The sequence below is a fragment of the Calidris pugnax genome, unplaced genomic scaffold (genome assembly GCF_001431845.1).
Source record: "Calidris pugnax isolate Ruff unplaced genomic scaffold, ASM143184v1 scaffold44, whole genome shotgun sequence".
Classification (NCBI taxonomy): Eukaryota; Metazoa; Chordata; class Aves; order Charadriiformes; family Scolopacidae; genus Calidris; species Calidris pugnax.
Genome location: NW_015094506.1, coordinates 21,349,666 through 21,376,301, shown reverse-complemented (window position 1 = coordinate 21,376,301; position 26,636 = coordinate 21,349,666). Strand labels below are relative to the sequence as shown.

At 38.2% G+C, this 26,636-nt stretch overlaps 1 protein-coding gene across 3 annotated transcripts in view; it reads right to left on the bottom strand.

Moving 5' to 3' along the window:
* Positions 1-1,089: 1,089 nt before the first annotated feature.
* MDM1 (Mdm1 nuclear protein) overlaps positions 1,090-26,636 on the bottom strand; it is a 26,647-nt gene continuing 1,100 nt past the window's right edge. Inside the window, exons 2-15 of one of the 3 annotated variants that reach the window (XM_014963219.1) lie at positions 26,352-26,457; positions 22,824-23,185; positions 22,258-22,392; positions 19,989-20,144; positions 17,800-17,933; positions 15,536-15,635; positions 10,678-10,716; positions 10,134-10,309; positions 8,458-8,736; positions 6,615-6,763; positions 6,364-6,494; positions 5,148-5,406; positions 4,000-4,068; positions 1,090-2,231 (exon numbers count right to left, since the gene is read on the bottom strand). In XM_014963219.1, the coding sequence (XP_014818705.1) occupies positions 2,125-2,231; positions 4,000-4,068; positions 5,148-5,406; positions 6,364-6,494; positions 6,615-6,763; positions 8,458-8,736; positions 10,134-10,309; positions 10,678-10,716; positions 15,536-15,635; positions 17,800-17,933; positions 19,989-20,144; positions 22,258-22,392; positions 22,824-23,185; positions 26,352-26,457 (2,202 nt within the window). In that variant the 3' untranslated portion in view covers positions 1,090-2,124. Of the gene's footprint in view, positions 2,232-3,999; positions 4,069-5,147; positions 5,407-6,363; positions 6,495-6,614; positions 6,764-8,457; positions 8,737-10,133; positions 10,310-10,677; positions 10,717-15,535; positions 15,636-17,799; positions 17,934-19,988; positions 20,145-22,257; positions 22,393-22,823; positions 23,186-24,987; positions 25,105-26,351; positions 26,458-26,636 lie in introns of those variants that run through there. The other 2 variants (XM_014963221.1, XM_014963220.1) reach the window with 2 other exon arrangements.

Here is a 26,636-nt window from a genome sequence, read left to right as displayed (position 1 = left end):
GGCAAAAGCTAAAATTTGTTCAGATGGGGAATAATTTCATGATAATGTGTGGGACACCAGGGGTTTCTACTCTTACCTCCAAACTGGGTTTGTACCCCCATAAAACAAAAACGTCTCCCTCCTTTACCACATATATTTTCTCCCTGGCAGAAATCAATACACACATACCAGACAGCACACATCTAACAAACTCAGATGTTACCAGACTGATGGTGCAATACTGTAAGCAATATTGGCACATAGATAGCTGTTATAATGTCTATGACTTGCAGGCCTTAAAATCAGGCCGGCACAAAAACTCTGACAGAGCTGTTGAATAGCCAGGAATCCTAGGAAAACAAAACAAAAAATCTAGAAAAAAAAATAAAAAAGACTTTAAAAGAGGACACAGTTTATAAAACTCCTAATACGTGTATTACTGCAGAGAAGTAATGAATGATGAGAGAGCTCTTGGCCTTGAGAACCATAAGAACATGTTGAACCATATGAAGAATGTGGAGAGAAGACACCCAAATTAATCCCCTGCAACACATTGCAGCAACATTCCCTCCTAAACTAAAATATTTCCATTTTTAGGCAGTTTTCCACAATAAAACCATCATTTTTGAAAAAAAAAAACTTCATACAGGTTGTTGCACACAAATGCAACTTCCCTTTCAGTAGAAACTTTCTGAACAATTATAACTTACGTACTAAGTGCATGCCACAAAACAATACCTGAAGGCCTTGAGATAAAATAGCTTGATTTATTTCAAACACCATCAGTGGTAGGAAGCTACCACGATGCACTATTTCTGGAAAAAGTGGACTCTGTTTCTAACATGATCAGTGTAGCATTCACTCTTTAAATCAAGACATCATTCGTTGGGGACTGGCCCTTTGGCAGTTGCAGCCTTCTCACCTGTGTAGCAACCATCAGCTCTGGGCCACGACTCCAAGTATCTATAGCCAGCCACAATTCCACGTATCAACTATCTAGCTTTAGGAACTTACTCTTTCTGAAGATCAGTTCTGAGGTAACATCCTTCAAATGTCCACAGATGTTCCAGCTGAAGAGGTGAAATAGAACTAAACAGACAAGTGCCAACATAACAGGCTCTACTAATTTATCTGGCATAACTTGAATAGAAACAAAACAAACAACCTTTTTTATTTCCAGTAATGTGTGTACATAATTGTGTACAAAATCAAAATGTAAGCAAATGTGTACAAAATTCAAATTGTTCTTGTATAAAATTCCAAGTGAAGTAATATTAAAACTTGAAGCCACCCAAGAAGAAATAAACTGCCTGCTAGCCACCAATTTTCTCTACTTGATGTCAACTTGTCTGCATCGCTTGGAAAGATAAAACAAGCTGTCAGCATAAATCACAAACATTTTTCACTGTGACAATCATAACAGTACACCAGTCTCCAAGAAAGAGGCAACCAGGAGGAGAGGTAATTAAAATGTCAAAATCAAGAAAAAACATTCTTCAGAGTTTACTTTAAGACATTACCTGAGTTTGAAGCAGGGCTGGGGAAGGCCACTGTTTAAGGTGGCTGAGGTTTTTCTAGAGAATTTGAAATTAATGCTAAACATGGGTCTTGCCCACAAAAAGACAAATGTTCACATCAGTACATTTGATGAACTGCAGTACTGTACACATTGAACTCTAATAGCCATCCTGGCCAAAAAACTGTGGAAAATGAACAAACCCTAACGCTTAGCATCCTTTTCTCAGACTCCTGCATGTTCCACGTTAGCGTCACTAAGAAACAGTAAAAAATTTTTGGTAACAGGTTAAAAGTAGTAAGTAGTAAAAGTAACTTTTTGTTACAACACTGTGTTGTACTGGCAATTTATACAGTAACATAAACAAATATACCACGGTTGCCTTTAAGATCACTGGTTAAAATCAAGGTGTAACTCTCTGATATAAAGGACTTAAATTTTCAATGATGGTTTAAATATTGAAATTTTACATTGGGACGGCAAGTCCTAAAAGTTGGGCTATATTAGTGGTAAGTGAAAGGATGCTGCATGATATCTACAATCACAATTTTTGAAAATATACACTTCAAACCATTTAAAAAAACAATAATAATTTTACAGAACAGTTTCTGTACAAAGGGTCGAAAAGCTTATTTCTTGCTCCAGAAATCCTTCCTCTTCTGAGCTCGTTCCAGTATCTGAGATGCAAGGGAGCTAGACGCTGCTGAGCGAGCAGAAATCTGAGACAACCTGTCATCTGTGGCGAAAGAAACACAGGAAAAGGTAAATAGGAAGATTAAATACACTTATTAAGACACAATTGACATTCATGGCAGACTTTGAAAGTGCAAATATTTTTATGCCCCGTTGCACAATCGATGCTAAAATAGTGCTGCAATACACTTTAATTCTATTACTTGGGAGCTGACATGCTGCAGAAGAATCTCACTAGAAAGCTACCAGGATGCTGGGTAAGTTTAGAAGAGCTACATGCCCAGCTCCTGTCAGACTTCATTTTCTCTATGTAAAATCCATTCTCTTGCAAATGGATTAAAAAGAACTTCACCGCTACTTTCCAGCCCCATCTACCAACAAAAAAAACCCAACAAAAATTTCCACAACTCAATCCTAACAGGTCCTGTACTTTGTCAGTGCTTCAATTACGTTTTCAGCAGCATTTCTAAGTTCTTGAAATACAGTGATCCGAACAGCCTGGAACAGGCTCACACACTGTGCATAACAACTGTATTCCCATGTATGAGAAAACTGCACCTCTGCAAACAGACATGACATTGGAGTAACTCCCAGGCTTGTATGTACATGAAAAAATAGGGGCATATGAACTATCTGTGAGCTGGCACATTGCACCTGCTTCTTAAAGCTCACACATCATCACTCAGCTCATAGGAAAAAAAAAAGAAAGAGAAAAAGAAACAGCAGCTACAGCATTTAATCTGTGTGCAGCAAGCTTGTGGGAAGCTGCAGAGTACTACAGGATTTTGCATGGTTTATGTAGAGATACAGATGCTTGGCTGAGCCAGCTGCACAACCCACATATTTTCCAGCCAACTGCAATGAGTAAAACAGAGAATCGGCCTGAACTTTGGTTAAAACCAAGGAGCAAACAAGCGCAAGGGGTACAGAAAAAGGTTTTTGGTTGCTCTGGGGTATATCTATAAATAAATTGCAATCAGATATAAGCTTGCTCTGCCCATACTTTAATCTGAACCAAACACAGGTGACTGCAACTAGCGCAGCGGGACCCAAAGCTCAACCTCAAACACCCCGGTAAGAAACAATATACAGCAACTCAAGCTAATGAGGCTACAGTGCCTTTGGTCAACTCACATTACTGAGAGAGTTTACTTGTGTCTGCCCACAACAGGGCCAAGAAGAGGCAGCGGTGGGCTGTGCACCGGCTGCTCCCCCACATTAACTTCACAGTAAACAGGAAAAAAGATCAAAACAGCAATCAGAGTAACAGGATACCATACAGACCCCTAATACACTGAGCAGAGGAACAGGTGTGAAAATTGAAGTCAGAAGAATCATTGTATGCTGCGTAACTGGTGCTGAAATCTCACAAGCAAAATCTTTATCTTAAGATTTTTGGTACTTTTTAAACTGCATCCCAAATTACTGCAGCTACAACCTGGATTGTGATTATTTTGCAGTTTGCTTCTGTTGCTATCAACACAAAGGCTTAAAAAATGTGTGGGGAGCAAACAATTTTAGGTAAGGAACTGTGCAAGCTGTATTAGACCACAGTGGTTTAATATGGCATTTAGTTTTCAGCTACATTTAATGGCTTATTCATACTAGAATATACCTTCATATTAATACTTCAGATAACTAGGATGAACATTTTCAAATTATTTTGATGAAACAATGAAGTAATTATTCATACAAACACATAAGCCAGTATTATTTATTGCATTCAGAGACTTCCCACATCAGTGTAAAGGTTAAAATTAATCTAGGTAATATACACATGATATGCAACAATGCTTTGGGACAGGACATACCTTCATCATTATAGTTTCTTTCCTGAGGGGGTAACTGGAAAGATCTCATTTTCGGATTGCCAATGTTCCCTAAGACAAAAAATCAAAGGCACATTTTTGAATCATTTAAAATATTATCCTTTGTCTATTTTGATTTTAGAACATTTTAAAATGTTACAATGTTATTTCCAAAACACAAATCTTATAAATAACAAACACACCAAAAACTCCAGGAGACTCCTTTACTCAAAGCTGAGGTAAAATAAACTTACTCAACTGTATCCCTCTCAAGGCACCTATCTTTGGTAGAAGATACAAGTTACTTAGTGAACTGCACACAAGGTGCAAAGTTAGAACATGGCACGGATTCTAACCTCTTTCCAAGGATATTCTCTGGATTTCACCATCCCACTTTACGTGAAAACTACTTGTTCCATTCTAGAATGGATATACTCTTTAGTTTAGCTAATTTTTATAACAAAAGGACCTTAAGCAGCTATAGAAAGTCTTTCTGGAATGGAGACTTAAGCACATAAACTTTATTTTGACTAAGGGTTGAAGGACTCTTTATCAAATTTATGCCCCCAGTACCCCTAAACATTGTTTAAAAATCTTTGAAATGCTCCAACACAAATTCCTCCTCAGCCAAGAAATGGCTTTTCTCTATATTCAATAAATCTTTTATAGATGGCTTTTTTGTTTCCATATCCTGCAGAAACAGTTAAGGAGCTTATCCCTCAGAAATCCACAACTCCTGCAAAACAATACCACACTATAAAGGTCCCCAGTGACACAGCACTGTTGGTAACTCTGGCTGGAAAAGTGTCAAAGCATCCAGTTGTAGCCTAAAGATTAAAAATCACAACTGTTCATGCTAAACCAAATTATTCTTATAATGAATAAGTACTTAATGAATATACTAAGGCAAAATTAGACAACAGACCACTAGAATACAATGTTATTAATGGAATCTGAAACTAAAGCAGAAAGTTGTGCATATTTCCTCAGCAAGACTAAACAGACAGTAGAAAAGCTTTTGCTTAGAAATAACACATTCTTTGTAGAGTCTGTAAGGCAGCAAACTTAGCACTGTCTTGGCCTGAACGCTACAGGGTAGCCATTTCCATCCTGTAGTACTCTAAGACAGCCCATTAATACACAAAACCCACCATTATGCTGGAATTCTGGATCTTTGAGAGTCCCTTGAATACGACGAGAGGGACTCCAGCAAGGCATAGAGCAGCTTTTGGCCGACTTCAGCACAGGAGGTATAGAGGAGCGCTCTTGATGGGCTGAAGCAAGAGGAACTTGCTCATCAGAAACACTGTTAGGAGGCCACTGATCCTGCCTAAGTGGCAGAGGATCCAAAGTTCCCAGCCCAGCAGGTGGAGAGGTAAGGTGTGAAACAGCTTCTACTTCCACAGCAGGCTAAAACACAAAAGAAAAGAAAAAAAAAAATACACCAACCACAAAAACCCAACATCTCATATACAGCTTTCCAGTACAGCTCCTCACATATGCAGGAAATATTGGCTTTATACTGTTACACCTCTCATGAGGGTACTGGAAGAGTAAGTATTTCAAACTTGTGAGACAACTTAAAGAAAATCTATTCCTAGTAACAAGTGTTTAACATGGTCTGAAAGTAATCTAGCCAGGTCAAACGAAAAGCTTATTTTCTTCACAGCAAAAAAAACCCCTGTGATCTTAGATTTTAAACCAACACAAACAACTTCTCATGCAATTGTGTCTGTTCCAGTTACAGAACTTACTCCAGAGGATGCATGCAGTGAAATGCTAGCGGTCTTTGTAAAGCACAGACTGAGAACAACTTGACAAAACCCCCAAAATTTCAAGAGAAAGACAGTTAAACAACTCCTAGATGTTTCTACTTTTCTTCTAGTAACTATGTAAGCTGGAAAATGAAAGAAGCACAAACATAAAGGGAAAGGAAAATGAAACTATTACGGCATGTTCACCTATCTTGTACATAGGCAACCGACCTCTCCTTCTTAAAACTTCTTTCCAGTCAAGAAATCTGGAGCTGTGCCCTGTGTCACTGGAAAGCTACTGTAACATGAATGGGGAAATCAACAGATCCTAATGGCAGCTCTTTTTCTTTTTTTTTTTTAAACAGATCCTGTGCATTTAGCAGAAAAAGCCAAAATGAAGCTCATCCAATCTCACTCCAATAGTCTCAACTCCATTGCTTCATACCCCAAAACAGTGATTTATTCAGACATTGGCCTTTTTTAGTCACAGATGCTGAAAATTTTAGAATAGTAAATGACAACTCAAGAAACAGAATTATTAAATAAATTATTCACAGTTACTTAAAAAGCACATCCCTAAATTGCATGATGGTAAGTCTCTTTTCTGGCTCACCTGTAATGACCTTCTTTTTGAAGCTTCTCTTGCACTTTGCTTAGCTGAAGAAGGGTCTGTTCCTAAACCTCTTGTTCTCTGCTGTGAAGATGAAGACTTGAATTTAGGAGGAGACACTAGAACTGCACCTCCTATTGTAGTGGAGAAGATGAAAAATGCTTTATTACTTTAAATAACCTACTAAATTACTTCATACATGCTTTTTTTTTCTTTAGTTCCTGAAATACTGCTTTGCATTTAAAAGTTTTTACCAACAGCTGGGGTAGTGAGATCATGATGAGTCCTCTGAGCTCCACCAAGCGCTCTCAGCTTTGGAGTAGGAAGCCTGCCGCCTGACCTTGAGGATACGGAAGAAGAATCTGACACAGCTGCAGGAGAATTCAATAGCAAGGCATTCTCACTGCAAAAAATGAGAAATTATTAAAGGATTAGCTAAGGACTCAGGAGTCTTGCACTCAAGCTTTTTGTTTCTAATAGATTCCCACAATGAAGACTAAGGCAAGACAGTCGGGGTGATAAAACACCAATAGCCTGTAGCTAAAACATCTGCTTGCAATGGGGAGTCCTGGATTCCAGCTCCTGAGCTTCACTTTCTGTATTTTATTTTTTATGTAACTGGATAAAACACAAATAAACAGTCTCAAGCTGCAAATTCAGTCTCCCTCTGCCCCAATAAACCTTGAATGTATTTCTGCACAGTAGCAGAGACTAACAGGAGGGATGGAAGGAGTACTCACCCAGAACACCTTTGAGCCTGGTTCCTACCTTAGAGGTGGGAATGTGGGTTTGACTCTTTTCAGTCAATGTGGTGGAACTGAAACCAAGTATCCCACATTTATGTAACCACTCTAGCCCCCAGGTTGTTAAATAAATCAGCACTACCACTTCTTTTTCCTCCAGATGCATTTCAAACGGAGGTGGTGGCATGCCCACACTCTGCAAGGAGCCTGATCCTATCAGTGCATGCTAGACACGCTCTGAGGACGTGCAGGCAAAGAAAACCCCACTTCTAGCTCTCGATGAGGCTTAGACAATGTGCAAGTGTTAAGCTGCTCTGCATGGCCAAGTCCAGATTTCAGCACACACAACGCCAGATTGACAGAAAATCTTCCATGTCAGTCAGAGACACATCTATAAACTAGATAATCTCCAGAATTAGATAGAAACTTAAGAAGGTTTTCAGGGTGACGGTTTTGAAAGCCTGCATTTAATTTCTGTTTGAATCTAGCACCTCAATCTTTCCTTGCCTGGGTTTTGCATACTGGATATTATCCCCAAAGGTGACAATTGCAATTCCTTAGATTCACATTGCAACACCAAAGATGAAACCCAATGAGGAATACAAAATGCTTAGATGGTATGGTAAAAAGAGCCAAAGTTATGATAGATTCTTAAATCTGAAAACTAAAATACTGTTCCACGAAAAAAAAGTAGGCAAAACTTGCACAGTAAAAAGCCAGAGACTTCTGTAACTAGATATAACTGGATCTTCCAACTGTCAAATACAGCTCTATGCCCTCTACTATGCATATACCAAATTTATCTCATTATTTCTGAACACCTGTCCCCTTTTTCCTGCCTGTGCTCAGTAACGTAATCACTAGTGATTGCTGGATGCTAGTTATTTTTCTCTTCCAAGTCCTTTACCTTTGCCTGTGAATTTTTTAACAAAAACAGATGCTTAAGCACAAGATTAACATGTATTCTATCATTTCACTCCTATGAATCCTACACTGTCAATCTGAAGCAAATTGTGAGCTTTAATTTTCACTACACTTGGCTACTGTGCAATGAACAGTCTGTTCCGAGAGGACCATACTGCAAATTTTAAAGTTTTGGAAAAAAAAACATTATGATTGTTCATGCTTCTACAAACTTCTGTTTTGCAAGTTAAAAATCCAGTATTCTTCATGACAGATCAATATCCATCAACCAATTCAATGTCGTGAACTTTCTCATTTCTTATCATACTGTTAAAAACAAAAGTAGGGTCACGCTAACTTAATATGCTCTAAAGTTGACGTACAAATTTTGGAGATGTTAGAGGAAAAAATTATATATACATATATATACCAAAAAAATGTTCAGTTTTACCCTTCAATTTTCTTATCTTCGTTGGCATCCTTATTGTTTTCTTCTAACTGCTGAGCCACAGCTGGGGCCTGTTCATCTTGGTTTTCTTCCTCTTCTGTTGCTTGCCGATTCTCCTTTTCTCCAGTACCTTCTTGTTCACCCCAAACTAAACGCCGTTTGACTGGAAGAGTTAAAGCATCTGATATGTCTTTCTTCTCAGTGCTGTCCTGGTGTGGCTGTTCTATGGAGTCAGGTTGCTGCAGCATTTTGGGGCTTGGTGCAGTCTCTTTTTCAGAAACTCTAGGTAACAAAGAAAGCAGCGTTTCACACCACTGATTTGCACGATACACACATGTCTATGTAGAACACATTCATCCAGTTCAGCCCTTTGACAAAAGTACAGCTCACATATTAAAAAGTGGTACAGCTGACATGATGAATGGTTAAATTTCCACTGAAGTCTTAACTGATGTTTAAGCACAATCCATTTTCTAACTAGATTCTATGAAAACTCTTTGTGGATGACTGTTTCCAAAAATGTAATGTAAAATCAGGGCTCTGTTTCCAAGTTAAACAACAAGTTAGATTATCAGAAGTGCTAAAAAAATAACTAGGTCCATGCACAGGGAACTGACAGCACAATTTTGAAAGCCAAGCAGTTCAGAAGACTGCTCTTTAGGCACAACTTCTGTAAGTCTTAAACTCTCAATTGCTCACACAAAACAGTGCAAAATAGCCCAGTGCACAAAAACATGATCAGTAAGAGATTCTGCATTTCACAGGCAAAAAACTAAACCAGTAAACCAAAAAATATATACCACGCTTAATACCACAGACTGTAGTGTAATAAATAGTCTTTTACGTGTCATTCTCCAACCCTTATTAGAGCTTCATTCATGCAAATGGGTATATCTTCCTCACTCGCACAAGTAGTGCACATACAGCAGCCTAAGTGGACTGCAGACAGAGGGATCCAAGGCACTGTTTTTAAATATCAGATCTCAGAGATGTCACAAATGGCTTTTTTTTTCCTCCTTGCTTCAGCAATAGCTGTCTGTACGTTTTACTAGACTACTCATTCTCAGTTTTCCTAGCAAGGGATTTATTATCTACCCATTCTGATGGCCTTCAAAGAAAGGAGAAAAGGGATGTACACCGTCCCAGTTCCAAAGTCTTCATTTCAGAACTAAACAGTGTCTAAGACTAATTAATCCTGACAAGAACACTGATAGCATCTGAGTAGGCAAAATATATTTCATATCATTCCAGGAGAGTACTACTTCAGTATGACTCCATGTGAAATTCCTCCAGACTTGAGACTACGGTTACCACACTAAATAAGCATCTGTGGAGGATTGTAAAGGCATAACTTTCCCTTTTTTAGAAGGCTGGACTGATCATCGTTTTCAATTTTACCACAGATCAACTGACGTACCTGTGAAAAGGTAAATGCCCTCATCTGTTCTACAGAATTTACATATCACAGAATCTAAGAACAGTTCAGGTTGGAAAGGTCCTCAAACCACCTGGTCCAACGTTTTGTGAGGAAAGGGAGCCTAGATGAGACTATTGAGCACCCTGTCCAATCGCATCTTGAACACAGCCAAACATCCAAGATCTCCCAGCTGTGCTAACATGCATATGCATTTTGCTATGTTTCAAAGCTGCTGAATAATAGGCAAGAATGATGACCTTACCCTGCAAGATCTAGTGCTCTGATGTTGTTGCTGATGCCTTCTTCTGAACTGGAATTTGAGGACACATCCCAAAGACTGTTATTATCAGACAGGATCTGATTGAGATGGTATCGGGAGAAGTGTGTTCCCTCTACTCGTTGCCTGTAAGCCTTTGCTCTTTCTCGAAGTTCTCTCACCTGCACATCAAGGTTTCAAAAATTGTCTGTTTAAAATTCACTAATAAGCTGTTATTATTACAACATATTTGCATTAGCTAATGGCAGCTAAATGAGAAAAGCAAGTTACTCATAATACAAGGCCGCCCACAGCACAAACTTTGCATGCCGCAGTAAATGCAAGAAAAGGGAAGCAAAAACAACAAAAGTATATACTTAGTAAGCATGTTTGAGCCATGAAGCCAAAGCGAAATTGCCAATTACTCATTCAATGAGAATAAAAAGTTATGCAGCAGCTACGATTAAGCTTAGTGCTGGATTCTAGTTTTTCCACCAGCGCTGAGACACAGTGCTCCAAATATTGAAACAGGAACCTAGATGCGACCAACCTCCATATACCACATGGAATTTAGGGTGTTTTGAGATGCCTAAGGAGAGGAATACAGAATTACTTTAAAGTTTCTTATTTTTCTCTCAACACTGTATTGTTATTATCACCCCTGTAACTGTATCTCAGTCTAAGAAATCAAATACTAAATACCTGTCAACGTAGCTCTATGCTGCCTCCCTGAGATTCAGTTAAAAGCTGTAAACCAAATACATCAGCACTGGTACTTCACCAGTTTTTGCCAAGCTGAAGGAAATTCATTTAGATTTCTAAGACTTAACACCCAAAAATATATTCACCACATGCTAATTTATGATTATTTCAATTCAACAGATCTACATGCATGTGTAATACTGAGTTTGTATGCTGTGAACACCGCAACTGTCTCTAGCCTCATTAATCCTATGTCATTGAGGAGCTGATGATTACATGAGAACTCTTGGTGTTATGGTATGTAAGACGTAGTATCAAAATCACTCTTTATAGACTACCAGTAACTGTAAGAATAAGATGTTAGGTTTAGTCTTAAAAAAAATAAAAGTGATAAGCCCTTTCTTTAGACATCATACCGCTGATTTTACACTATCATTTTTATGGTTAAAACTATTTCAACACTCACACTGTCTTGTGTCCTTCACCCAAGCACAATAAAAGTGCAGGAAGAAAAAGCAACAACAACACTTCTGTGTTTATATGATTAAAAATAACTTTGTGATATTCTTGTGTCAATTCTGGCTCACTAAAAAATGTTTCACAGGAAATAAGTATTTTGTCAAAGAGCAGGAAAGTAATACTGACACTTCCTCTAGCACATTTTCATACATTTTCATAGCTTTTCTTATTTATTCTTGTCTCATGATAGACTCCTCATCATTCTTCCTGCAAGGAACAAGGTTAAGTGGGCCAAATTCTGTTAAACCCCCTAAAAGAAACTGGATGCAGCAGATGGAAATCCACTTAGCCCACCCAGCTAACATCCCACCATTTGACCCACTAAACTTCCAAAGAATAGCCCATTAAAAAAATACACTTGTCATTTTAAGAGGAGAGTTTGAAGTCTGAGGTGCAAGCGATCTACTGGATTATTCACTTTAAGAGGAAAAAGGAAAAATTAATTATGATAGCCACAACAGAAGGAATATAAATCCAGAGCAAAAGGACACGGCAGGGGGAGGAAGCATACTATGTCTCCAGTGAATTGTGAAGAAGTACAAAGGACAACCATCTTCTTCAGTGACTCAGCGGGCAGCATTATCTCAGCAGGGCACAGGCCCCAGGGAGTCCTACTGTGATTATGAACTGCCCGCATTAATTTTTCAAAGCATAATTCAAAGAGATTTTTTCATTTGAATCAATTTTTTCATTGCTGAAAAGCAACCCTTAATAATATATTGTAGAGTAACAGTCTAGGAGTAACCACTATGGCTAAGGTCATATCAGGATTCTACTGCAGTCTTTACCTGCTTGGGCTCAGAAGTTTAGAAAGCCTGCTTTGGACCCAAAGCTATCCATGTGCGGTCCCAGCTAAGGGGGAAACCAGACTGGATCAGTCAGAGCTTATCATCTAATCACTTACGCTAAGCAAGAGATGTTCTGTAGGCACCTGTGGCAGGTGTGAGTCTCAACAAACAACCAGAGGCAGAGGTTAGATACAGCTTTGCCAAACATTTATCTTCATGTGAATGAAAAATACTGGCAACGGGTATGGAATAATTTAGAAACCAAAAGGACTGTGGGGCCACCTACATTGTGAATGGCCAAAGTACCTTTTTTGCTTTATTATAAAACCAATGCGCTTGAAACTTTTTGCAAGTTATACACATATTAATCTGCTGTTAACATATTTCTCAAGTGGCTGGATTCTTTCCTATGTCTCAATCGTGGACAAAATATTTTATTCAATCCTACAATTTTAGCCATGCTGGATCCCATTCTGTAGTTCTTATAACAAAAATATTGATGGATATTAAAAAAAAAAAAAAAAAACCCTGACCAAGAATCAGGTCCATCGGGATTTTTATTCTTAAAACAGAGGTTTTAAGAATTAACTTTGGTTTTCTTCCAACCTGTCTTGAAGACTGGAAAATTCCAAGCTTTAACCTTGCTCTTTGCTCTCACCACAACCACAAAAAACTTCTTTTTAAGAATTATAACCCTCAACCATACCTATGGAAATATTAACAGGACAATTGCAAATTAAAAAAAACTCCATATAGGAAAAAATCCCACACAGTAACACATTTACACAAGGTACATATTATTCTTTGTCTACTAGCAAAACTAGTTTGATATGCTGTACTGGTTTTGGCCGGCATAGAGTTGAATTTCTTTATAGGTGGCTCCTGTGGTGCTATGTTTTGAATTTGTGCTGAAAACAGAGTTGATAACAACGGGATGTTTTAGCTATTGCTGAACGGTGCTTACACAGCGTCAAGAACTTTTCTGTTTCTCACACTGCCCCACCAGTTCACATGAAGCTGGGAGGGGATACAGCTGATCCCAACTGGCCAAAGGAATATTCCATACCATATGACATCATGCTCAGCAATAAAAGCTGAAGGAAGAAGGAGGAAGGGAGGGACGTTTGGAGATATGGCATTTGTCTTCCCAAGTAACTGTTACACGTGACAGAGCTCTGCTTTCCTGGAGATGGCTGAACACCTGCCTTCCGTGTTTTGCTTTGCTTGTGCAGACAGCTTTTGCTTTACCTATTAAGCTGCCCTTATCTCAACCCATGCATTTTCTCACTTTTAGCCTTCCAATTCTCTCCTCCATCTCACTGAGGGGGAATGAACGAGTGGCTGTTTGAGGCGCAGCTGCCTACTGGGGTTAAACCACAATATATGCTCACAGGCGCGTGATTTAAAGTCTAACAGAGAGAGGAGACATTCAGGTAATTCCAACCATAAAAGTCTCTTCCATATGAACTCATACTAGGATCTAATGTAGTTATGCATACATAAAAATGTGTATTCAATCAAAAACGTGTATGTAATCTAAACACATTTGTCATCAATAAAACATTTGTTATTATAGTCTTGAAATTAACTTGGCTCTTTCAACTACCCAGTACAACTCCTTCATTTAGAAGGCCCTAAAAATCTTAATCATTATTTTTTTAATTCGTCACGCCTACTCTCAAGTGACTTCTTTCTAGCTTTTTCTGCAATCCCCTTGTTCAGCAAGCAAATCTTCATGGAAAAGTCATCCAAAACGTCTATCTACAGTGTGGGAATTTCTTGAGTTTCTCATGCACTTTAATTAAATGCCACATATGTTTACTCCCTACATCTCTCAAACCCGACCCAAAAAGGATGCTGCCTGGTAAAGCAGAACACCCACCCTCCACTTGTGGTCTCCTCAATCTTTCCTTTGACTGCAGCGCAGTGACTCTTCCCAGCTGTGCCACAAACACAATATACTCTAGGACAAAGCGCCCCTTTCCCTTTCATGCCTACCAGTCAGTTGCTCTTGAAGCTGAGCACTGCTCCTGTTTTGAACATTACTGATGCAACATCCAGTCTCCAAAGTAAAGTCTTATATGCCAGAAAAATGACATAACATTCTACAGAAACATTCTCTCTAGTCAGGCTGCATGCAGTAATTCAGAATATTCTACAGCCTTAGTTACAGTAAATCTAATGCATATATCAATAAATATAAAAAATAAAAATACTACTTGTTTTTAGTCCTCTAACATCCTCGTGAGGCTGTTTTCACAGAATGGATTATCTCATGCATACATATAAGAAATCTGATTATCTATCATCACATACTACGATATACTTTAAATTTTGAGACCTATTTCTCATGGAGTATTGTGTATAGATATATATATATTTCTTTTTGCCTAAGAAGAAAATTACTTACTAGACTAAATCCAGTGAGAAAACACAGAACTGAATGCTACCACACTATTTCTGCAGTTCCTAAAGTATGTTATTTTCAAAATTTCAAAGCCTGACATCCTAGAACCATCCACTCCAGTTCTATCTTCCACATCAGCTTGGTCCCAACTGATGAGGAAACTCACATTTCCAAGTACCTAGCACACATTTAGTAGCCCACAGTGTCTCACAAAGGCTCCCTCCATCAGATGGAAGAAGCCTAAGTTAATTTAGTGAAATCTGGCAGTTGCAGAACTAGCTCCAGCAGTGTGTTAGCACACTGCTAACAGTTTTGACTGACTTGTCTAATTCAGGAAATCATACTCAATAATCCTAATAAGTCCTATGGTCCCGAAGCTATTCAGCATTTTCAGAGTTCTGTCAAATGAGCTCCTATGCAGTATAATACTGATCATAGTTACTGAATCAACTATAAGAAAATACTTGGATTGGCTGAAACTTGCAAGAGAAAGTCTTAATTTTGTGTTGTGTATGACTGCATTCAGCCGATTGCTTTGCACGGATTCAGCATGGCAAGCTAATAAACTCATTTTGACTATCAAGCTTACCAAGGCTGATACATGTGTTGGCCTTTTCCTTTTACTCCCTTGGACTCTCCTATCATCTAATTTTCCATTTTGAAAACTTATGCTTGTTACAACTGGGCTGAACATCAACGCTACAGTTATCTGCTCCAAGAGACTCTGTTCTGGATGACTCCGATTTCTAAGGGAAACAAAGCTCCTCCCTCACTTTGTACGTCGTATTAATATATTCTTTAAGTCACACTGTCTCTTTTCTTACTACATACCATACTGGCCGTCAGAACTTAATCTTCTTCGTGTACTCACCTTTGGAAGCTTGAGCCATTAGCAGTACAACCTCAAAACTGTCTTATAAACACCACTATTTGAAGTTTTTTGCATATAAAAATCAAAATACAAAGCATACTCAGGCTTTAAGATTACTCACCTGGTTGGGAACTTTACTCCTAATACGAGACCAAGCTCCATCTTTGTAGTAATACTGGGCTGGAGACAAAAATTTTGACCTATATTCAGTGTTCATCTTCCTAAGAAATAAAGAATGAAGCAGGTTAAAAAAGCAGAAAGAGCAAAGCTTGACATCCAGAAGACTCTTTAAGAGCACTTTTAATGTTATATCAACAATCATAAGTGTATTTATACTTAAATGCCAGGGCTGAGATGTGAAAAGCACAGCTCATCCATAACAACACGACTAGGAAAGCTGTGAAAAAGTTCATTCACAGTTGGTGGCTCTTCAAGTAGTTTCTCCTGTTGGTTTTTCCTCACAACCCTTCTCCAGAAGCTTTTGCCCTGACAGCCAAATCAGCAGAACATACTACACACAGAAGCCTCAATTACTTCAATGCAAAGTGGAGCACCTTGGTTTCAGTCACTGATAAAGGTGTATTTAAGGAAAAATGCCTGGTTTGGCCCTACTGTGTCCGAGACATTTCCTTCTAGAAACTCCACTCTGAAGGCAGCTGAACACTCTGAACTGTTGGGGCTTGAAATATCTGACTACCAGAACAATGGTCAGCATAATTCACGTAACTGTGGCCTACTGGCTTTGATCTTCAAAAGCCCTCGGTACTTGAAAAGATGGATTCATTTTCCTTTCTGCCATACACATACATACACAGAAAAATTAACATCATCTAACCTACAGCAGGCAATAAGCAACACTTCAAGTCCTTTAAGAACTGAACTGTGGATTTATCAACTTAAATCTAAAGAGTTTTTTGGTATTAATCTTGCTTCGGAACATTACTAACTTTATTTTAATATATTCAGCATTGGGTGAAAACACCCTCTTTTTCAGTCCTTCTTCAGAAATATATCATAAAACTTGAAGTCAGAGAATAAAATGTACCTTGTAAAAAGAAAAATAGCAAGGCAAAAAAACCCTTTATATTGAAAATTTCTTTCCGTATGTCCCTTTCTTTGAAACTGACAGAATTCCTTCAGTTTTGTTTGCAAAACCAATGGATTAGCTCAAAAAACACATCACTGCTGTGCCTTGATCTCAGTCACTCTGCTGCAGACACAGGCCACGCAATGCAGCTTGCATACAAAAAGACAGTCCTGTCTGCAAACTGAGAACTTGCACATTTTGACAGCAATTTGCCCAGTGATTATTTTGGAAACTTTTGTCTTGTTTTACCACATGGAAGGCATAAGAGGCAGAAGTTTGTCCTTAAATGAAAAAAGTCATAGCAAACGATCAAGAATTTTACACACTACTCACTGCAAAATTGACTATAATCTACTATGTCAAAGAGCTATGAAAGCCCAAGAGTTAAAGGTTTTAACTATAGTATATTCACTCACTTTTTCATAAACCAATTTTATTTCACAGAATTTTGGGTGATGATTTTGTAATTATCTCCCAATATCCAACAGCATTCAGACCTAGGTAAGTCTCATCTCCCATCTTTAATCTAATGCCTTAACATTGCCAGAAAGTCATGTGAACGAGAGCAATCACAGGGACGTACATTAAGCACAAAGACAGCAGAGATGGATTAATATATGCATTTTAAAACCTACATCACTCGGGACTTTTATTTCTCTTGGCATATCTCAGCTGTGTAGAAAATGGGAATGAGTTCGGTTCCTGCAACACAGTCATGTGGCAGAAGAAAAATATACTTTGATAGCGCTCAGTAACATACAATTTCATTTTATTTCCATGCTTGTCAGATTGCCCTAAAGGGGACAGATTTCTTTACTTCCCTTTACCTCATGAGTTTGCTGTTGCTACTCTGGGACAGAAAGTGGTACGGATTAGAAAAAGCAGACATCAAGTACAATCATCACAGTTTTAAGGCGTGGAGCAAGCATAGGAGAGCAGTTTGAAAGGTGACTACGACTTCCACAGCGCTCGCTGAAAGCTGAGTAGCAGCGCTGCACCAATTTAATTTCATTCATGTTAAAGTTATTAATAATAATATTATTATTATTATTGCACCAGAAGATGCAACTGAACGATTGTGGTTACAAAGCTTCCACAGAGATGGGGATGGAAACTACTAGCAGGTTTAGATGTACCCTCAGGAAGCCCAATCATGGGGCTGCAATCACAGGGGGCAGACATTGCATTTGCTCTCGCAACCGTCTGATGGTGCAGTTAAAAGATCATCGTCCACCATTCTAAATATTACGCTGCTGCACACCTATCCACTAGGCTAGATTTTCCTATTTTATACATACCCACGGCTTCTATGTAAAGAGAGGGGCTTTGGACTGATATGTTGCTTATTTTTTTGTTTAGGATGTTTCTGTTCTGACTTCCCTTGTTTTGCTGCATCTTCTGCTGGCTTTTGAAATGGTTCTTCCCTCTTACTCTGGGGCAAAAATAATTTTAAAAATAGTATATTAGCTAAAAAACTGAAAACCCTCATATTCCTTTTGACATAAAACTTTCGCATAATGTTACTTTAAAATGTCAATTGTTTTGCATATTTAATATAAACAAGAATATTACATTTCCTTTGTTAATACAAAAATATATACAAAAATAAACTATAAAAAAGCCAAAGCTAAGATTCTGAGTGCAACATTCAGTTAGTAGATGAGTGTTTTGTACACTTTACAAAACGTATTCAACATGAAAACACAGAAATGAAAGAATATGATACCCGTGCATTCTAACTTTAACCTGAGCTGTGTGTAAGACTTAACAAGTATATTTCTGGAATTTGTGAAAAATTTTTAAAAATAAAAACTCTTAGGTTTATAGTCAAGCAATATAAACCAACTTATAATAAACCAAAAGAGAAATTTTTAATTTGCTGCCATTCTGGTTTATAAAAGGTCAGATCGACTTGTTCAGTTTTGACATCAAAGATTTTTTTTCTTCCTGCTTATTTTATCCTCTTGGAAAGCTCACACGTGATTTCTGATTTTGCTAGAGATCTTTAAACATATTGTCAGATTAAAAAAAAAAAAAAAAAAAGGAAAGCAAGAAAAAAAAGCCCACCAAAATCCAAAATTTTTTCAAGATATTCATCAGAGAAGAGATATTGATATAAACCAAAAAGTGTTTTAGACAGTTTCACGATTCCCTTCTCATGCCTTCTCTTCCTTCACTTTATTAGCTCTCTCGGGAAAATATAACATGGAATTTACAACATTAAAAACAAATAAATGTTTCCTAAGAGCCTCATGCCTTTCAAGCGTTTTTCACATCTGCTAGAAGAGGCAAAAGGGCACATAAAATTCCTCATTCCCAGATGAGATTCAAAGCACTGGGCTGGTCTGGGTGCCCAGTGATTAAGGGCACCCAGATTAAGCCTCCGAGCCAACAATCACCTTTAAGAACCTCAAAAGTACCAACAGCTTAAAACAAGCCACAGGCACTCTGTGTTAAATATGCATTTTGCTCAGTAATGATACCAGCGAACACAGCTGACAATGGCTGCTTCTGTTTTATCAAGGAATGGAGATGGGTACAGAAGAGACTCATCTGTGGCCGGATAGTTAGCTAACCTGCAGGAATTTAGACAACACTACACTCGGCAGCTTCCTACAAAAATAGACATTCATCTATCCACCCTACAAAATAGGTTAGTTGTCACGCAGTCTAAACTGCCATCACCTATTTTTAGAAGGTCTCTGTCTGAAACAATTCCATTCTATTAAATGCATCTGGTAAAACAGCTGTAGCCATGTTTCCTGTAAGTCCACTTATGTTTGTCCAAACCAACAGCAAGACAAGGAAATGCAAGGCCTCAGACAGCCAAATCACTTTCCTAACAGACATTTTAATGTTTTGAACTGAGTAACAGAGCCTACATAGGCCACACAACGTCCTGTTATAGCCCTGCAGTTACCTCTCAACTTATCAAGGCAAAGGGAAATGAATTGTAACCTTTCCTCCATGTTTCTTCAAATTACTATTGGCTGAAAATCAGATCCAACTGTGGCATCTTCCATATAACAGTATTATTATTTTTAAATTCACAATATGTCTGATTTATGAGATCCAAAAGGTTCCAGATCTCCCATCCAGCCCTCCTGCATACCAAGAGACTACACTGGTACCAATGGGAGCATAAATTGAAGATTTAGACTTCAGAAACTGTCCTAATGACTAAAAACAGAGTTTCAGTTTAAAAACAACAACAACAAAAAAAAAAACACTTGAAAACTCATAAATTAAGGTGACAGGAAAAACACACTCAAGCTGAACAAACACACTACAGAAACCCCCGAGAGCAGAGCTGTACTGTTATTTTTAGTCTTTCATAGCAAAACCACTACTAACCGAGTCCAGGGTCATTAGCAACAGCTATAAAATGTAACTAAACACTTCAAAATAAAGCCACCCCCACTTTATAGAAAAGAACAATCAAAATCACAGAAGTATACTAATGCCTTTCTCTTAGGGAAGTATTTACTTGCTCACAAACTGGAAATTCTTTCTCTTCTGAACCACCTCTCTCTTGTGGACCCTTAACAGGAGGAGACTCTTTGAAATTTCTCTCATGTGCAGTTTCAGAAGTAATTGCAGGAGCTTTAAATGGAGGTACGGATTTATTTGTGTTCCAAATAACCTTTGGGGGAAAGAAAACAACAACAAACAAACAAAAAAAAAGTGTTATTTGCTTACCTTAAGGCTAAGTTTTCAAAATCAGTGAACCAATTCATGCAAACACACTCACATATGAGCAGAGAGACAGTCATGTACAAATACAGCACGTATTAACTAGCCTAATTAACTTCTAGGACAAATTGAAGAGAAACTCAATCTGATAAAAATACATTTAAAAGTGACCAAGTCATACACAATCAAACCTGTGGTCAAACGCTGTTTTTACTGATGTTCACTAACAGAGACTTTGTTTATTTGCTAAGACAGTTCACCTTCAGGGTTGCATGTACAATCACGTTTTTTTAAATGTCTGCCATAAACTTCCCCTATGAGTCCTCAGTACATGTCCAGTCCCTAAGAAACTAACAACTATTCCGTGTTTTAGAACTGGGTGCCCAGTGCTTGGTAACTTGAGCCATCCAATATTTTCCAATCAATACTGAATTATAAACCAGGGTACAGACTTTGCCTAATATGTGGTCAGGTATCATCTCCTCATGAGGTGCTGAATTAAAAGACCGTGCCGTATGTCACAAGCATACGTTTTCCCCAGCTTTACTTGAGAGTTTATATCTGACTTATAACCTAACATGAATTAACTTTGATATTTTCACAGAATCTCTTTAACGGGAAGGTATTTTCATTATTCATATACCTGCATTCAGGTATATCCCCCAACATATCAATACAATCAAAAGAATATCAGTTTGTTAATACGTGTAATTTTTACCATGAAATGCTAATCTTAAGTTTAGAACCTGCAGACATTTCTACATATTTAGAATTTCTCTAAGTTCTTTCTATCTACGGATTTATAATGCCTACAGACTTATGACTTCCTATTCTGTATAAGCTGTCAAAAAAAAGTTTGCTATTTTAAATTTCAGTGTTTTTCTTCTGAAATAGCACAATGTTCACAAGCATCAATAATGAAATTATCAAACTGATTTCTAATAGAATCAAGTGGAGTTCTCCATGAAATTTTCCATAAGTTGACTTTCTGGGACCTGCCTCTTCCTCAAACGTTCCTTTGGCTTCTATACTACTGTCACGCATTTCAGTGACTTTTTCTTGGATAACAGACTGCTGGAAAACAGACATCTCAAAGCAAGTCCACCTGCTTGGCATTCCATCAAGAAAAAGAGAGGAACAGTTTTTATAGTGAATGACCCTAAATTAGTGATCAAGTCTCTGAAAGCTGTTACTGAACAAATCTGCTACCTACGGGTAATAATCCCATTAATGTATATGCTCCTAGTCAAGAAACAGGAGACAAAAATAAAAACAGAAGTGCCTATTTTATACTATAAAATGACCGAAAGATGGACTGAGTCTCCTAAGTCCTGATCCCAGTAACGATGAATTGAAAACCAAAGCAGTTTCACAATCAGAGTTACTCTTTGTGGTTTGATCAGAAATACTGATCAATAGCAGCAATAGCAGCATTTCCAATCCTACAAAGTCCAAACACTCATGAGATGTATTAAAAAGCCACAAGAGCATCTTAAAATCAGAAGATTCCACCTTTAAGTATAAGCAGTTCTCATGGAAGCAAAATAAAACCACAACAGAGATGCACTTTAGGGCTTGAAAGTATATGTGCACAAAGATGGAGACTAAGAAACTGTGGAAACCTATAAAAGACCATGAGAATAAATAGTGAAACCTGAATGCATTCAGAGGCAAGGCATGTTGTTACGATACAGAACACCTAAGCATTCCTCTGTTGATTAGCTATATACTAGATAACATAAAATTGATAAAAATCAAGGGTAACTTTGAGTAGGATCTTAGAGCTGCTAGGGTAAATTAATGCAAACTGAAGAAAACAGTCCTGTTAGAAAGGATGGAATATAAACAGGGATAAGAGACCAAGTAATTAAACCTGACTACTATAAAGAATCATGAGGAAACAAATCTAATCATACTGCACTTTTGTATACTGAGAGGAAAAAAAATAATTTTGACAACATTCAAGTTGTCAAAAGAGGAAGACACCAAGTCTTGGAAGATAAGCAATTTTGCTGATACATAAAATAAAGCATTAATTTACTTTTTGGATTCTTTAAAGTTACCTCTTCAGCTGCAAGTATCGGCGACTTTTCATGAGGACTCTTCCAAACAAATTGGCTTTGATATTCAGAATTTCTGGGGAAAGTATTTAAACGTGAAATATTCATTCCTGCTTTCCTCTGAAGGACTCTGTGAAGCTGACAACAGAAAACACAAAAAAACCCCACCACCAATTATTCCTTTTCCTATAATGTTTTGCAAGTCAGGTATCTTTCAATGCACACTTTTAAACCAATGTGTTGAGGTTCTGGTTGTATTAATTAAATGAATGCAAAGTACATTTTCTCATTAGAGCAAACAACCCCAAAAAGTCTATATAACTTTAGCTAAATCCTTGTTTAACTGAAATCAAAAATGATGGCACATGAAGGGTAAATCCCTGTTCACCTAAGTGGAATCAAAATCTGGTCTCAAAAGTACTGTTCTCCCAACAGAGAAGCTACAACATAGAATATCAAAATACAGAACTTAGGAGAGAATCAGACATCAGAGGCTGTCTAATTAAATTCCTCTAAGTATCAGATCAGTAATTTTTATACTGGTCAATTAAAAAAAAATCTTCCCTTACCCCATTATCCATTTTTTCTAACTCCTTTTTTGGAGATGAAAATGCTTCATTTTGACTTGGTAGAGCTGCAGAGGGTGATCTCTTCATGTTGTTTTCTGCAAGAGCAAGAGCTGTTTCACCTCTAGAATCTACAAAATGTGACTGAACTTTTGGGGGGACCCTGGGTCCTTCTGAGGTTTCAATTTTTTCCTGATTCACATCATTGTTGTTGTGGTCTGTGTGCAACTCTGCAGTCCTAAGAGCTTCAGTTTCAAGTGGATCATTCAAATCACAATCTGCCGTCCACTCAAAGGACTTTGAAATCTGTGGATCATGGTAAGGTACCCTTCTCTTGGAAATGAATTTTGGTTCTCTTGTGATTCCTGAAAAAGAGAAATGAGTTTTAACAAAAACATTCTACTGAAGACATAATATCGCTCCTTACAAGAATAAACTGAAAGTTTACCATATAATTGATTATTAGAAAAAACTATTTTAGTATCTGAGCAATGACAGCCTATCAATTATGGGCTTGACTGTGAAATTCTGTCTTTCCTGTCTGTGAAGGTCTTTCTTTTCCACTAAAGATAGATGGAAACATGCTGGTTCAGGACCATGTTGGCTAAAAACCTATAAATGGTTTGGTATATATGGCCACAGGACAAAATTTTGCAAATTGATTCTCTGAGATCAACAACAAAATTAACATATCCAGTGAAAAGAATGTGGTTAACAGAGATAAAGAATAACCAACCTGTAGTGATAAAGTACACCACAAACACTTCTTATTACACCTGCACAACATACCTTGCTGAACAAGTTCTCACCAACTGTGACAGGACAGATCCCTATTCATCTAATACAACTGAGATTTAAAACCATCTCAGACAGCTGCTAACTTTTTACAGTACACACACAAAAACATTTCCAAAATTGTAAAAAGACTACGTAACAAAACCAGGTATCAAGTTATTTTAAAGAATTGATTACCTATACATGTAGTTGAAAATAAAATTACCCCACCATTTTAAGAAGAAGATTCAATGACTGAACACATTTAAAGCGGGAAATCATAATTCAACTGCAAAGTGCTCACCTGCAATGGACAAATGAGTGAAGGCTCCTAACCATCTGAAAGAAACACTTTCTAGGAGAGAGAGAAACTCCCATCTCATGAAAAGCAACGTAGAAAGAGGGAACAATCTACAGTAAAGGTATACAAAATATCTGGATGTCCAAATACACCTACAGGTGGTAGGAAATAACTCCTGTGGAAAAACACTGGAAAAGGAGCAGGAAGGAACTCAGAGCACCTGTAGCTGTTAACTTTTTGTGGTGGTGTTCCAAGTCATTCTTGAAACTTGAAACTGTGTTTCAACAGGAAGAACCATAAGTTAATTATCAAAAACAATTTACAAGTCCTATGAGGTGTCAAGAGGGACATTTGAAGATGCACATGGTTAAATGGCCAGAAAAAAGGTGGGAGTGAAAATGAAAGGTGTAGGAAAAATACACCAAGAACATACAAAAACACCACTACAACATAAGGAGGAAGAAAAACTTCTGCCTTACTGCCTCATTACTTTATTGCAAGTCTTGGAATATTTACAGTTTAGTCTGACTGGAAAAGAAGCATAGATTACAATTTTTAAAAAATGTTAATGTGTTCGGATGTTCTGGTGTTTCAGAATTTGTGGAAGTTATTCTCTTCAATACAGATGCCCATAAACAGAGCCATGGGCTAGGGAAAGCAAGGTTAAAGAAATATGTATTTTTTGCAGTAATGGAAGAAAACAGTACCATATATAAAGCATAATCTTTGGCAAGACTAAATTATTTATTAAAATGTCTAGTATCTCAACTGAAAACAAACCATACTCCCAGCTTCCTAATTACTAGGCCATAATTTAGAACACTTACCATACTGTATGAACGTGTCTCGGTTTTAGGTAATATACAACCAATTTTCTGTTCAGTAATTTTACTCTTCAGCTAAACCTCCTCTAACTAGCTGAACTCTCGGAAATTAAGGGCATATTTTTCAGACAGTATCAGTTTCTAGAATTGTAAAGACCTATGTTTATAATTAATACAAAGGAATGGTACACAGAGAGGCTCCTACTCGTACTTATTGTTATAACAACCAATGTCAGCTCACTTTGTTGTATGCATAGAGAGGTCACACCTGTGGGGAGGAGAAGACAGGACAGGTGACCCAAAACTGGGTATTCCATCCCATCTGCATCACGCTTAGTACAAAAGCCGAAGGATCAAAGGGTCAGCTCTCTTTCTTCAATGGATGGTGTCTGAGGAGGACTCTGTTTGTCTGCCTTTGATCCTGATCCGTGTGTTCCTGAATTCAGTTCCTGAGTTCAGCTCCCGTCTGTCGCCGAGTCCAGCCAGGGACTTTCCCAGCGGCTGCCAGAGACATGATCATAATCCCGGGAGCTCGGTATTGGTTTTGTATCTACTGTATGTATTTCATTATTTTCTTATTAATATTTCATTAAAGTTGTTTCATTTCTTTTCAACTCGTAAGTCTCTTTCTCTCTCATCCCTCTCTCCCTGAAGGGAGAGGTTGGGGAGAGCATCCGTCATTTGTTTTAGTGGCCAGCCCATCCCAAACCACGACAGAATGAATATACTGGACTCTGGTTACACAGACTGCATAGCCTGGTTGTGCTGAATTGCACATTTTTGTTAATCTGTCTTGTGCCACTACAGTAATTCCCATTTTTTATTGCTTCTTTTCAAAGTACTGTACTTGCCATCACTCTGCAGCTTACTTCTTTTCCTCAACTCTCTATGGGCCTTTCAATCCAGACGCTGTTTCCTTTACTTCCTACTTTCCAATCCCACATTTTCCTGCCTTGATAATGTCTACAACCCCCAACTCCAACACTACAGCATCAGGGCTGGGTTGTAGGGGGGTTTGAGCGATCTGGTCTAGTGGAAGGTGTCCCTGCCCATGGCAGCGGGGTTGGAACTAGATGGTCTTTAAGGTCCCTTTCCAACCCAAACCATTCTATGACTGACCACAAGCTTTTCCATTTAATGACCATCTTTTTCTTTTTTTTTCCCCGGTTAGCTGCCCCTGTAGGTCATCATAACAATTTCACTTTGTATCAAACTTTGCCCTAAATTACTCTCCTCTTTAATACAGAATTTTACTTAGTTTCCATGCACCACAGGTAACCCAATGCCTCCATTTACACACCCTGTACGGATTAACACTGCATCTGTGCTTCATGTTTGGGACTCATGTCAGAAACCACTTGTTTTTCATGTTTTATATAAAAGGCTCTAACATTAAAAGAAAGTTTCATTGTAGCCAAAGAGAACACGGCATTAAAAACATATTCTAGATGACCACAAACATACTTTAATTGTTATCGAGTGTACAAACTGCAAACACTACCGGTTCACTGTGGCTGTGCAAACCTCAGCAAACCTCTCCAGAGCTCCTGCAGGCCGGGCTCATCCTCACCCGAGCTGGCTTGGAGAGAGCTGGGGTGTGCAATCACGGGGGTACCGTTCAGAGATGCTTACCAAACTGATCCGACCGCAGTCCTGCCCACAAGGATTTCTGCTGCTGGGACGGGCTACAAAACTCTGGGGTTTTCCAGATGAAGTTTCTCTTATATTCACTCAGCCCCTGCAGCGAACAGAGAGGTGTCTGTCAAGCGACCGGTGTGTACCCTGCTTCCCTGCTCCTCCCGCTGGCAAGACCTCCTTGGTCTTGGTTTTCCTCCTTTTCCAAGGGGAAAAGCACCAAGGGGGCCGCTGCGGGGCTAGGCGCTGCGGGCAGGGTGCTCTGCAGCTCCCAAACCCACC